This window comes from Sebastes umbrosus, chromosome 10, assembly GCF_015220745.1.
Source record: "Sebastes umbrosus isolate fSebUmb1 chromosome 10, fSebUmb1.pri, whole genome shotgun sequence".
NCBI lineage: Eukaryota > Metazoa > Chordata > Actinopteri > Perciformes > Sebastidae > Sebastes > Sebastes umbrosus.
The window spans coordinates 31,686,641-31,701,945 of NC_051278.1; the positions used below are offsets into that span (position 1 = coordinate 31,686,641).

At 40.9% G+C, this 15,305-nt stretch overlaps 1 protein-coding gene across 3 annotated transcripts in view; it reads left to right on the top strand.

The window, feature by feature from the left end:
* camkmt (calmodulin-lysine N-methyltransferase) overlaps positions 1-15,305 on the top strand; it is a 173,207-nt gene that overhangs the window by 122,152 nt on the left and 35,750 nt on the right. For all 3 annotated transcript variants that reach the window (XM_037781675.1, XM_037781676.1, XM_037781674.1), the window contains 2 exons: positions 4,863-4,926; positions 9,992-10,058. In XM_037781675.1, the coding sequence (XP_037637603.1) occupies positions 4,863-4,926; positions 9,992-10,058 (131 nt within the window). The remainder of the gene's footprint in view (positions 1-4,862; positions 4,927-9,991; positions 10,059-15,305) is intronic.

Here is a 15,305-nt window from a genome sequence, read left to right on the forward strand (position 1 = left end):
TCCATGAAACACGCCATAGTAACAAGGTCAGCCAGGCTTTTTTCTCTTAGCTTTAAGAGTTCTCTGCCGAGCAAATATTTTCTCCTCAGCAACATTGTTAAATGTCTTAAGAGAAAACATTCGGCAATTTTCAGACGCGATTAAGGTAGATTCGATGATAAAGATAAATACTTTGTGAATGTGATCCAATTTTCTCTCCAGTGCCGGGCTATATAGAAGGGATCGGCATAAGGAATTTCCCTCAAATTGATTGCATGAAAACCAGAATCACACAGTAAAAGTTATTATCACAGCACCTGTACTTGCTATCCAAACTTGGTTGTGGGATTAGTGGCAAATTGTAATTAATGCACCATAAAATCTGGCAAAACACTGAACTATTCAACCGATTAGGACTACTGCTGTAGTATAGGACAATGTGAAAAGTGAAACTCCTTAAGTGGTGAGGATCGGGGACGATGGATGGGACACAAAACACAGGGTTTTCACCCAGGAGACCGGAGTTTGCATCCCGTGTGAAACCAACAACATGTAACTTGTCTTTGTGTAAGTCAAAACACAATGTTTTTCCCTAAACTTAACCAAATTTCTTTTGCCCTAAACCTAAAGAAGTTGTAAGTTTTGTCGCCCTAAACCTAAAGAAGTTGTAGTTTTTTCGCCCTAAACCTAAAGAAGTTGTAGTTTTATTGCCTAAACCTAAAGAAGTTGTAGTTTTGTCGCCATTAACCTAAAGAAGTTGAAGTTTGTCGCCTAAACCTAAAGAAGTTGTAGCTTTTTTTCGCCTAAACCTAAAGAAGTTGTAGTTTTATTGCCTAAACCTAAAGAAGTTGTAGTTTTTTGCTAAACCTAAATAAGTTGTAGTTTTATTGCACTAAACCTAAAGAAGTTGTAGTTTTGTCGCCTCAACCTAAAGAAGTTGAAGTTTTGTCGCCATCCTAAACCTAAAGAAGTTGTAGTTTTTTTCGCCCTAAACCTAAAGAAGTTGTAGTTTTTTTGCCTAAACCCTAAAATAGTTGTAGTTTTATTGCCTAAGCCTAAAGAAGTTGTAGTTTTTGTCGCCTCAACCTAAAGAAGTTGAAGTTTTTGTCGCCATAAACCTAAAGAAGTTGTAGTTTTTCGCCTAAACCTAAAGTAGTTGTAGTTTTATTGCCTAAACCTAAAGAAGTGAAGTTTTGGTGCTTAAACCTAAAGAAGCAGAAGTTTTGGTTGCTTTAAACCCTAAAGAAGTTGAAGTTTTGTTGCCTAAACCTAAAGAAGTCTTTTTGTTTCTGTTCAAAACTAAACGTTTTCATGTTTTACGTGTTAGAACGTGTTGCTTTTAAGTTTAACTTTCGTTTGTACAACGTAGTAGGCGTAGTAGGCCCCTATTGACCCACATCTATGGTGCTTATAGCGACTGATAAAGCCTATTTAACGGCTTGATAACAGTCGAAACGGTCGCAATATTGCATATTTGATATGGATGGCAAAACATTGTTTTCCAAACAATTTTATATTGAGAGTACCTTGTTCAGATGTGAAGCCAGTTTTTCAGATTAAGAGGATTATTTTTTTGAATCCGATTTAATGACATATATTATGCTCTTTCATTATGTTTATCAGCACACTCACACAATCATAGGACCAGTAGTGACTCCTAGCTATATGAACTAGCCTGGGTCTTAAAAGCTGTCCTGTATTGACACAACACACACACACACACACACACACACACTGACACACTGAGATATACCGCAGTCTGTCAGCCATAGGGTTTATTAGCCAGGGTCTTAAGGGCCCCTCCACATAGCAGGCGTCAGTGTCCCATCGATCTGCTAGATGCCATTCTGTGGGTGTGTGTGTGTGTGTGTGTGTGTGTGTGTGAGTGTGTGAAAGCCTGGTTTTATCTCTTGGCAGTCAATACACCATGTTTTGACATTGGTGGCTCGAGATGGAATCCTTCCTTCACACCTCTCCTTCCTCTCATCCCTCCATCATCCGTCACTGACACCACATTCAACTTTCATTCTCTGTTGTCCGTGTGAACAGTTCATTAATTATTCATTTTTAGTTGTTGCATTTCTTCCCTCCTTTCCACACTGCTTTTTGTTATTCATTCACCCCCTTCCTTTAAGGCACGGTCACATGTGGGAAATATTTGCCTACTTCTAATCTATGCGAGCGAAGGGGCAAAAAAACAACAACATTCGCTTCCGGTGGCAAAACAAATTTGCATATTCGCATTGTGTGGACGTCAACTTTGGTGAACTTTGACCGGAAAAGTCGCAGATACACTACAAAAATAACTTCATAGAAAAATTCACTTGTGAATAACTTGACAAACACTTCATAATCAGTCACAAAACATGAACAAAAAAATGTTTTAAATAAGTTTGTCTGTGGTTTTCGTTCGACCAATCAGCTGTCGGGGTACCTCAGGGAAGAATACTTAGTCCCCTACTCTTCCTATAGAGAGCGTGTTGAACTACTCTAGAAGTTCATCATTAGAGAGATGGACATTTGAACAAATTACACATATTAGCAAATGTATAAATATTAGGACCGAAGTTAACACGATAATAACGTGCTAATAATGCAAATTCATTTAATGCCGCTAATTTCTTTATTGCAACTTGCGATATTTAACTAACCCGACGGGCCACCGATCTTTTGGAGGTCTCAGCTTTAAAGTTAGAGTGAATACTGGCATCAAATGAAACTAGAAAACCTAAGGAATCTATTGGTACCAACCGTGTCGTACTAGCTTGTCGTGAAGGAGGCAAAATAACGCCTCAAACCTGCACTACATTTTGGCAAGGAAAAAACGTATATGGCCATTTTCAAAGGGGTCCCCTTGGACCTCTGAACTCAAGATATGTGAATGTAAATGGGTTCTATGGGTACCCACGAGTCTCCCCTTTACAAGGACATGCCCACTTTTATGATAATCACATGCAGTTTGGGGCAAGTCATAGTCAATTCAACACACTGACACACTGACAGCTTTGTTGCCTGTTAGGTTTGATTTTGATATGTTTGAGTATATTTTTTTTATGCTAAATGCAGTACCTGTGAGGGTTTCTGGACCAATATTTTTCACTGTTTGTGTTGTTAATTGATTTTTCTAATAATAAATATATACATACATTTGTATAAAGCAGCATATTTGCCACTCCCATGTTGATAAGAGTATAAATACTTGACAAATTCCCTTTAAGGTACATTTTGAACAGATAATAAATGTGTGATTAATTCGCGATTTATCGCTGATATAACTATGGACTACGAATAACTTGCAATTAAATATTTGAATCAATTGACAGCCCCTAGTATAAATATAATAAGTCTTTCAAATTAAATGACAAAATACATATTTCGTCCATGCCCTTTTAGAACGATGCACTGTGTTTTCTGATCCGATGGCACCGTCGGCAGGATGACATAATTTGTCAGTGGCTTCCAACACCGTTACAAATCACTGTTGAAAAATGAATCCGTTTTATGATGCGGCAATGCCGTGGTTAAGGTTTGATTTGGGGAAATATCACGGTTTGGGGTTTAAATGACTTCTTTGCTATAAGGTTAGGGAAGCTTCGTCATCATTGTCACAATAATAAACACTTGGTTAAGGTTACGGTATGATCCCGGTCATGCTTGACTCCAAATTCATGGTTTGATATCGGATTACGAACTTCACAGCGCCGTACGGAGTTTGACATTTTGATAACCTTTTGTTTAGATTAAGATGTTTGTGAGCATTTGACAGAGCCTGCCGCTGCTTGTGTGTATAGTGGGTGTTGGAGGGGTTGTCGCTGCGTCGGGCTCCTGATCTTTTCAGCTGGATGCTCCGGTTCAGCCGGAGGTCCCTTCCTTCACTTTTGAGCAGATGGTGGAACGCACAGCACTCAGTGACCCCCCCCCACACACCCTGCAGGGCCCTTAACATGTGTGTGTGTCTGTGTGAGTCATGTGTGTCATAAGCATGCATGTGTGTGTGTGTACTGTCAGAAATTTTCATACACATTGATATGCTACATCACATATTTTCCATATGCCATAGGAGTCCAGATTGCATGAATCAGCCAGATTTGTGTGCATACCAACACACAATAGCTACTTGACACTTACACTCACCCATGGGTATGTGCCACTCACACACACATGCTCCCTTAACAGAAATTGACAGCCTGACACACACTCGCTGATGTAAAAAAAAAAGGCATCCTGCAAAGAAAAGAGAATGTGAAATGATGAGGTTATAGTAAAGCACACACCTCTCTATCCATATCTCCCTCACCACAGCGCAGCACAAAGCCCTTCCTACCATTCTCTCCCGTCTCGCATACCTCTCACCATCTCTCTTTCTCTTCGTTTCTCTCTTGCCACGTCTGGCGCCGCAAAGTTATTATGATAGGGCATCAGGCCAGGCCCGGCGAAGCCAGAGATGCAGAGTGACAGCGGCGAACGGGACGTGATGGCTCGGCCCGATAAACACCCAGCGTCAAATGAAAAGGCTCTGCGCTTGCCATCATCCCCGTCACAATGCCAATACTGAACAGAGTGATAGCAAGATAGCAGCCCCCCACCGCTAGCCACAATGATAAAAGTATTGACTGATTGATTGAATGATTAAAATAATGCCAGACATAAAATGGGGTGAAGATAGGGAGGGAAAATGGCAGGGAGGAGAGGGAGCAATAGAGAGAGAGAGAGAGGGTGGGGCGGGCTGGGCCGGGCTGCCAAGAGTGAAGCTTTGTAGATATGGTTATGTCATTATTGTATGTGTGTGTGTGTGTGTGTTCAGATGTTTGCTTCATCTAAGGGTGCTTTTGGTTTGTTCTTTGTTCTGTGTTGTTTCATTCCTCTGTCTCTCTGTCTCTCAGGTTGCCATTTGTGCTGACGTGAAGGAAGTTCTTGCTATCAGATGGAACGAGAAGTCCATTCAGAGTATCCTTTCATCGTCCTCTCTCCTTCTCTTTTTGTCTATCTCTCTATCGCTGCCTCTGTTTTATCTGGCTCACATTTATTTATATATGCATTCATATGGATTTATTTACTGTGAAAACGTTTGTCTTTTTTATGGAGTTTTGGTTATAAAATGTGTCGTTTGTGCATTCCTGTACACAAAAGTCACACATGAATCACATATAGAGAGGTGCGGTTGTAACACCTTGCAATGTGGTAAATTTGCATGATATCACACACCCCAATTTCTTTAATGCATTACACAACTTGCGAATCTTTGGGTTGTGTGGACAGAGTCATACTAGCTTGTTGCAAAGGAGGCTAAATAATGCTCCAAAGGGGTCCCTTGACCTCTGACCTTAAGATCAGTGAATGTAAATGGGTTCTATGGGCACCCACGAGTCTCCCCTTTACAGACACGCCCACTTTATGATAATCACATGCAGTTTGGGGCAAGGTCATAGTCAAGTCAGCACACTGACACACTGACAGCTGTTGTTGCCTGTTGGGCTGCAGTTTCCCATGTTATGATTTGAGCATATTGTTTTATGCTAAATGCAGTACCTGTGAGGGTTTCTGGACAATATCTGTCATTGTTTTGTGTTATTAATTGATTTCCAATAATAAATTACATACATTTGCATAAAGCAGCATATTTGTCCACTCCCATGTTGATAAGAGTATTAAATACTTGACAAATCCTCCCTTTAAGGTTCATTTTGAACAGATAAAAAAATGTGTGATTAATGACGATTAACTATGGACCACAGTGTGATTAATCGTGATAAAATATTTGAATTGATTGACAGCCCTAAAAGGATGATGATATATATATATAACACATGTGAAAACATCAATTTCATTTGTGATTTTTTTTTATGTAAGAGACAAACAATCCTCACATCTACTATCGCATGTGTAACTAGATTTTAACATCTAATAAATTGAAATAAATAAGTGATTTTTTGTTTAACATGTGAAATAAATCACAGATTCAGGTACACAGGGTTGTTTCGACACATCCGTGAATATAACATGTTTGCATGTGCAGTATAAGATTTCACATGTGAAAACGTGAATACACATGTGCTTTTTTGAGTCGGTAGAAGATACTCAGATGACACAAACTACCAGTTCCATTATAACCTTCAGGAAGGTAGGATCTTATTGCAGGACTATTGTGTTAGACAGCATTATAGCTTTTAGCTAGGTGGACCTAATGAACTGGATACTGAGTGTATATACACACCAATGAAGTAATTGCAACGACCCTTATGTTGGTAATAGTAGCGCTTAATCAGTCATAAATCATTATGCCAGCTGTTAATCTAAGCCCTTATTATTGCTTATCAATTCTACTAGTATTTTAATCTCTTCCACGCCTGATCAGATTAATTTCTTATGCCATCTATATTTCCAGTGGCCCTGTTGTAGCTGTACAGTGTCATCTTTTTGGCAGTATCATAAACAAAGTATAGGGGAGTGTGATGTAACCTTGGAGCTCCAGCCTTGAAATCAGAGATTGGCTGCTTGGAGTGAAGGAAGGAATAGCCACTCCACCTCTTTTTATCTTTAGGCAAAAGCAGCAGATGGGGCACCCACAGTGACAAATACCCAGCACCAGCCCGCTCAACGTGGCATCTACCAATCCGAGCTGCCCACAATGCCGTGTTAAGAGCACAGTAATTGCCATCCTGTCAGATTTTGTTTGAGACTTCAATCTAATGCCTAAAGCTAGGGGTTAGGCTGATGAGTGTTTTAGAAACAGCAACAATCAAGGTTTGTTTTAAAGTGTTTTTTGTTTGGTTAAGGTTCAGGCTATAATTAAGTTTTTTGGGGCGAATCTTTAGGTGAGTTTTTTTTCGGCCAACATTTGTTCTTTGAAATGGGTTATTGATCAACTCTGTCAGCTTGCAAAACCATCTTGCTCTTCTTTTTACACTTCTCCCTGTCTCATCTCCCTCATAGCCTCTTGTTTTCCCCTCTCTTTTCTTCCCATCGTCTTTCATCATTCTTGTTTTTTTTTTTCTCTCCCATCCTCCCAGATCTTGCTTTATTCACTCAACAACTTAACAGACATGGAAAAAAAAAAAGCTCTGCTACGGTTGTTTCATAAAAGCAGGAAATATAAATACATTTCTTCCCCCATTGACTGGCACTTCCATATTTAGCTTACAATATCTCCGTCTCATCCGGCTACAATGCTCCTTTACTGATCACAATAAGACCAAACAATTACATTATGGAGCCTGTAAAACACACACACTTGGGCACACAGACAATACACCATTGACCGGGTGCTTTGTTTCACAGAACAAACGCATAGAGGGGAATTGTAAGTGAAATCATAGCGAGAATGGATCGAACACACACAGAAAGAGAGAGAGGGAGGGAGGTTGGAGAAAGACAAAACAAAATTTGTTCCAGGCTCAGCCAAATTGGTCCCCATTCTCACACTGCAGACACTGTGTGGCATTTCCTCCCGCTTGAGATAAGCCGTTGGTCTTAGCTTCGGGCTAACGGCTACTGTTTGTGCCCTTATTGTGGGCGCGGCTTACAATGGAAAGAGATAGCGGGTTGTGATATGGCTCATTTTTTACACAGATGAGAGATATTGCGGGAAAATAAGTCGTGAATAGGACGACATTTAGATATAGCTATGAATAGATTTTTTCCCCTTCCTCAGAAGTTTGTTGACCTCATTTCTAGTGCAGAGACACACACACACCAAACCCACACCGCAGAGAGGAGGGACTCTGTTTGACCTTGAATATCATGTTGGAAATCAATTGAAATGCTCCATTAAGAATGATTGATGCATGTCGTTGGCTGCTACTTGTCGACTTCAAGTGATGGGAGCAAATATTCCTCCACTTAATGTTCAATAGTACTCTATCTCTCTCTCTCTTTCACTTTTTTCCCTCTTTATTCTGTGGTGTGTTTGTGCACGCGCTGACCTCTCCCCAGTGGTGTGCTGCTGATGTAAGATACAGTAAGTAGCTGCTCTGCTCTTCGCCCTGTCATCCCTATGCATAATACACTCATGCACAGGTGTCCAGCATGTGTGTTGCCTCTATATAAATGCGTGCTAACCTACATTATTATTGTATATCCGTGTCCGGGAGGCCTCTTTGATTTTGGATCGTCTCTCTCCAGCTATCAATCCATCTATCAATTTATCATTCCTGTTCTCTCTCTCTCTCTCTCTCTCTCTCTCTTGCTCTCTGTCTTTGTCGATTGGATTTGTCTCAGCTCTTTGCAGGCTTTAAAGACAAGGAAATCCTAATTGAATTGCTTTGCAACTCCACAAGCCAGTGTATTACTAGACAACTTGACATCAATCGCCCTGCCTTTGTGTGTGTTCATCTGCGCGTATGTGTTTGTGGGCGATGGAGGGACGGTGTGAGTTTATGTATGTGTGGTTAAAAGCTTTCCCATTGATCCAGCTATACAGGCTGCTGGGATCTGCTTCTCCATCCCTGACGGTCATCTCTGCTCACTCATGCTGTCTCTATATGGGTGTCTACCATATGTGTTTTTTACCTGAAGAGGATCTTGATGTGACTCTTTTGCGACACAGCACTCCAAAAACCGAATATCTTTTGATGGGACAGTTTTAATCTCCTGATTAGTAGGGGAATGTAGGGTGGTAGAGGAACAATGTTCTCTCCTCCATCCTAAAATCCACATGTTTCGTAATCTCTATAAACAGATTCTCAGATTCTGCATTCACATGTAGAATCTGTAGGCGACGGGACAAGAGTTTGGTATCGGAAGGGTTTCCGTTTGTGGTTGCAGGCTTTGGTTGAATGCAGGTGAACGGTCCGTGTGGAGAGCAGAAAAAGGCGGAACGTATTTGCCATAGAGTGACGGTCCCCTAATTTGCATAATGAGGCAGAAATGCATAAAGAAATGTGTAAATAAATAAATAAAGGAAGAATACAGAAATAAATAAGTTTGAGGATTTAAATAAGGGGTAAAATGCAAAGGGAAAATCATGCATAAATAACTTAATGAATAGATAAATACATACATTTAAAAATTAATTAATTAATTAATAAATAAATGAAATATGAATAAATAAAAAATTAAACGAGTAAATACATAAGGGAAATAATACAAAAATAAATAAATAAAGAAGTAAATTAAAACATTTATATCACATTTATATCACATTTTATCAAATAATTAATGGCTGCATTTATTTTTAAATATTATTTTTACTACATTTAATGACATTTATTTATTGAGTCATTTTATTCATTCATTTATTTTTGTTACGTCCTCCCGTACGGTCTTGCGTCTTAAGTTGCTAATCAGACTGTAAACAATTATCAGCGCATGCAAGAGGAGGTCTTGGCTACACACATAGACTGTATAAAATATGGACGTAGTCTCCGTGACGTCACCCACAGGTTTCTGAAGAGCCGCTGTGAAGCTTAAAGTGGGCGGTGGCTCCAGCCGTCGCCATCTTGGCAGTGATGACACAGCCTAACTCCCAGCTAATCCAAAAATGGGCAAAGAGGTGGTTCGTTGGTGGAGCTGAGGCGGGCCGGGTGACATAGCAGAGCAGACAGCTAGCAGCTATAGCGACCTGGTACGGCACCCACCTGTCACTCAAAGAGGCCACACCCTCAACTATGCCGAAATTTAAGCGTGAATATAATTCATAACGGGTGAGTTATATAAGAATTCACCCCCCATACAGTTGTCACTCACTCACACACTGTGCAGAATTGTATGTGAGTGAGTGTGTCACATCTTTCAAATTATTCCGATGGCAAAAATGTTTATCTGTAGAAAAAGACAATCTAGCCTTTGTGTTGATTCTGCCACTGGATGGCTTTAATTTGAAGTTCACTAGAGGCCTAACTGCAAGGATTTAGTACATATATTTAAAAAATATATATATTTTTAGCTACTGCAAACATCTTTGGCCATATGCAAATAGATATACATATTTCATAAAATATGAGATCTTCAAGCATTTTCCTACAGTTGAGGATGTAATGTGTGTGTCTATGAATCCTTGACCGGAGCACGTCAGATGTACGAGGGCTGGCCGAGAAAAACAGGAAAGCTGGAAAGTTTGGGTCGACGCAGGTATCTGCCAGGTGAGACCATTTTCTTTCTTAAAATGTTTTAATTCCCCATGTTAGATACCTAAACCTAATAATCACTCTAACATCAAGTCCTGTACAGTATTTAAAGGTTCCATATCATGCTCATTTTCAGGTTCTTACTTGTATTTTGTGTTTCTACTAGAACATGTTTACATGCTGTATTGTTAAAAAAAAACTTTATTTTCCTCATACTGTCTGCCTGAATATACCTGTATTTACCCTCTGTCTGAAACGCTCCGTTTTAGCACATTTCAATGGAATTGCAACAGAATTGCATTGCTAGGCAACAATTTGGGTCCATGTTTACTTCCTGTCAGCTGATGTTATTTGCATACACTGCAACAGGAAATAAACTGGGACATATTTAGAATGTTAGGCTGTTAGATTTCTCCGTATATTGAGCGTTTTGATAGTTTAACAGTATTTATAAAGCACACAAAGGACTTGCTTTATAATATAAAACACATGAAAATCTCACCTTTTACAATGTGGAACCTTTAACTTAACTATTGTCTGACATTTTCACATGATAAACAGGGGCAACATATCACAGCCTGTTGTGAGCTATTGCTTTTATAAAATGGTCATCAAGACCTGCATCAGATGAACTGTGGTGCTGTGGAGGCAGTAGTTAGTGTATTTTTTGCTGCGTTCCTGCTACCTCGCATTTTCTGGGCAGCATTGTGGAACCTCCTCTTTACGTAGCGCTGCATGTCGTTTAGCAGTGGGCACTGTTCAACCCACTTCGTCATAGAAGTTTCCGTTTTGTAGCAGGTTTTAGCAGCTAACTTTGTTACATTGTATCTGCGATCTGTTCCATGTTGGCTGAAGTGATCCGCAAACATGAGTCTAACACTGTTTTCTCAGAGGCGGAGTGCTACTGAGAATGCAAAGGTTAGACATGTCATAGCACTGGTATGTGGGCATACATCAGACCGGCAATACATCACCCAGAGTAGGTTCTCGTGACCACGCCCCCTTTTCGGAGAAAACAGCCCGGTGTCCCTCATAGACGGTAACAGAGTAACCAGAAGAAGTTGAAACATGTCTCCAAACTTCTACTTTACACAAACCAGTAATAGTAATAACGCTATGCCGAAGAGCTGTGTAGTTGGTTGAACCAACAATAAATCCAAAAACACTGATCTCTGATTTGTTCCCCTGCCATGTCCTAAAAAAGATATAATAGAGGGTCTTCATGGCTCCAAGCTATAGACTAGACCAGCATGGCTTTATGGCTCCAAGCTATAGACCAGACCAGCATGGCTTTATGGTTCCAAGCTATAGACTAGACCAGCATGGCTTTATGGCTCCAAGCTATAGACCAGACCAGCATGGCTTTATGGTTCCAAGCTATAGACCAGACCAGCATGGCTTTATGGCTCCAAGCTATAGACCAGACCAGCATGGCGTCATCTCTGAGGCTGCGCTCCCTTTTGGGGGAAAGAAACTCGCCGTCACAGGAGAAAAAATTACTAAAAGCTGTTGTGTAGCGGGTTAACCGAGGCTTTCACGCTGAGATCTGAGGCTCATACGATACGTGAATATTAAGTGTCAGTGCAGTGTGCTAAATCACTAAATGATGCCAGTGACAGTGACTAGCATGGCTAGCTTGAGCGTGAGGCTGCTGCAGTTATACAGTCATACATTAACGTTATAGCAGCATCAGACTGTCGTCTCCAACTAAATCTCAGCCTATAGATCAAACAGTTGGTTAATTACATACAACACTTAGGTTAACGTACAGACGTAGGCAAAGTTGTTGGTAATGTTCCGTTAAAGAGAGAAAAACCCACAATGGTCACTGAAATAACTTGAAACTGACAAAAGTAATAATAAATAAAAATTTACTGAAAATTAACTAATGAAAATCAGCTGTTGCTTTTGAATTGTGGTTCAACAGAATCATTTTAAAAAACAAACTGATGAAACTGGCCTAGACAAAAATGATGGTAGCCCTAGAAAAGATTGAAAATAATTTGACCATAGGGACATATTAAACTAAGGTGTGTCCTGTAATTAGCATCACAGGTGTCTTCAAACTTGTAATCAGTCAGTCTGCCTATTTAAAGGGTGAAAAGTAGTCACTGTGCTGTTTGGTGTCATGGTGTGTACCACACTGAACATGGACCACAGAAAGCTAAGGAGAGAGTTGTCTCAGGAGATCAGAAAGAACATTATAGACCTTCATGTTAAAGGTAAAGGCTATAAGACCATCTCCAAGCAGCTTGACGTTCCTGTGACTACAGCTGCACATATTATTCAGAAGTTTAAGGTCCATGGGACTGTAGCCAACCTCCCTGGACGTGGCCGCAAGAGGAAAATTGATGACATATTGAAGAGACGGATAATACGAATGGTAACCAAAGAGCCCAGAACAACTTCCAAAGAGATTAGAGGTGAACTCCAAGGTCAAGGTACATCAGTGTCAGATCGCACCATCCGTCACTGTTTGAGCCAAAGTGGACTTAATGGAAGACAACCGAGGAGGACACCAAATCATAAAAAAGCGAGACTGGAATTTTCCAAAATGCATATTGACAAGCCACAAAGCTTCTGGGAGAATGTCCTTTGGACAGATGAGACAAAACTGGAGCTTTTTGGCAAGTCACATCAGCTCTATGTTCACAGACGAAGAGATGAAGCATCCAAAGAAAAGAACACTGTACCTAATGTGAAACATGGAGGAGGCTCGGTTATGTTATGGGGCTGCTTTGTTGCATCTGGCACAGGGTGTCTTGAATCTGTGCAGGGTGCAATGAAATCTCAAGACTATCAAGGCATTCTGGAGCGAAATGTGCTGCCCAGTGTCAGAAAGCTTGGTCTCAGTTGCAGGTCATGGGTCCTCAAACAGGATAATGACCCAAAACACAGCTAAAAACACCCAAGAATGGCTAAGAACAAAACATTGGACTATTCTGAAGTGGCCTTCTATGAGCCCGGATCTAAATCCTATTGAACATCTGTGGAAGGAGCTGAAACATGCAGTCTGGAGAAGGCACCCTTCAAACCTGAGGCAGCTGGAGCAGTTTGCTCACAAGGAGTGGGCCAACATACCTGTCGACAGGTGCAGAAGTCTCATTGAGAGTTACAGAAATCACTTGATTGCAGTGATTGCCTCAAAAGGTTGTGCAACAAAATATTAAGTTAATGTTACCATCATTTTTGTCTAGGCCAGTTTCATTAGTTTGTTTTTTAAATGATTCTGCTGAACCATAATTCAAAAACAATATCTGATTTTCATTAGTTAATTTTCAGTGAATTTTTATTTATTATTACTTTTGTCAGTTTCAAGTTATTTCAGTGACCATTGTGGGTTTTTCTCTCTTTAACGGAACGTTACCAACAACTTTGCCTACGTCTGTATGTGTATGTGTGTGTGTGTGTGTGTGTGTGTGTGTGTGTGTGTGCTTATACATGTGCACAGAGTAATCCAAGCTAAAAGATTCCCCACACACATACTGTACGCACACACATACACACACACACACACTCACACACACACACACACACCTCATATGCAAGGACGGGCTAAACGTATTTAATTGTTGTCCCTGTCTCAAAAAGGCATTTCACCATTGACTGACTGTTTTGCTCCCCTACCTCTTCCCTCTCTCTCTCTCTCTCTCTCTCTCTCTCTCCGTTTCTCCCTCCTGCGCATATAAACATGAGTGGAAGATGGAGTGAAAAAGTAAACGTATAATTAGGCTACATTACTTTGATTGTTTTCTTTTCAGATTATGCCTGCTGTCATGGCTGCACCGCGAGAGAGGGCGAAGGGCACAATGCGATTGGACAAGGGGAGGGGAGAGGGAGGGGCATGTTGCGGGATGGTGTGTACACATGCGTGCGTATGTGTGTGTGCGCGAGTGTCGGGACCTCCCGCCGTGAATCGAGATTGTGTTTCTAGCGGGGCCTAATGTTTTGTTTACTGAGTGTTAATAATGCCTAATTAATAATCCCCCACTCTGCCTAACAGTCTGAGAGAGGGAGAGAGAGAGAGAGAGAGGGGGGGGGGAAATGGTGTGGAAAAAGAGATGGAGGAGAAAGCTGTGAATAGTACGCAGCGCCAGCACCATCACTCTTACACTATCCAGAACAACCAAATTATATCAAAAGAAAAAGGCGTTAACCACTGGTAATGTAGTAGAAAAACTTCAATGCTGCAATGAAATACAGACAGAGTGACTACAACCTGGCCATTGAGACCAGAGAAAACAGTAGTTCTGCAAACAACAAGATGTTGAGACAAAGTGACACTTCCTGCTCAAGAATTTGTCTCACTCTCCACCAAAATGCTAAACCAAAATGTAATATTTAATTGCGGAAAAGAAAAACATCCATTGCCGTGAAAACACTGAAATATGTCAGAGCTTGAGGGAAAATAGAAGAAGAACACATGAAACTGAGCTCCTTCGAAATCTGCCACCTCTTTTCTTATTTCATCTCTTTTCTTTTATGATTCTCACTCTTACCAATTCACTAAAGCTACAGTTCGAAAAATGATGACCCATGCGACCACATTGGCCTTGGCCCCGCCCATACTGCCTCAGCTCCTCTGCCTCTTTCCTGTCAACACGTTTTTTTTAGACACCAGTGTCTTTTGTTGAGATCCTGAATTGTTTTTTTTGCAATATAAAGAGAAACGCTGCACACATAACTAGTGTTGGGTTCAATTTCAAGCCTGATGTGAACCGCTGGAAAATTTCGCTATTTATGACGATAGTTTGACACGAAAAATTCCACCGGCAACAGCTTTGCCACGTTCCGGCTGCGGCTCGGCTGCGGCTCGGCCGCTGGCGCTGATCGCTGCTACAATGCTTGTGATTCCACCAGACCCGCCACAGCGCGTCAGAAGCGTCCCAGAACTGTACGCTCTTTCTCCACTGTGAATAAACGCCTAGTCTATTTCTGACAGAGCCATGGTGCGTTAATGCTTTTTTTGTTTTGCTCCAAACTTACGCTAAATTTTAGTGAGGAAAAACTGGCATGACCATTTTCAAAGGGGTCCCTTGACCTCTGACCTCCAGATCAGTGAATGTAAATGGGTTCTATGGGTACCCACGAGTCTCCCCTTTACAGACATGCCCACTTTATGATAATCACATGCAGTTTGGGGGCAAGTCATAGTCAAGTCAGCACACTGACACACTGACAGCTGGTTGTTGCCTGTTGGGCTGCAGTTTGACATGTTATGATTTGATGCATATTGTTTTATGCTAAATGCAGTACCTGTGA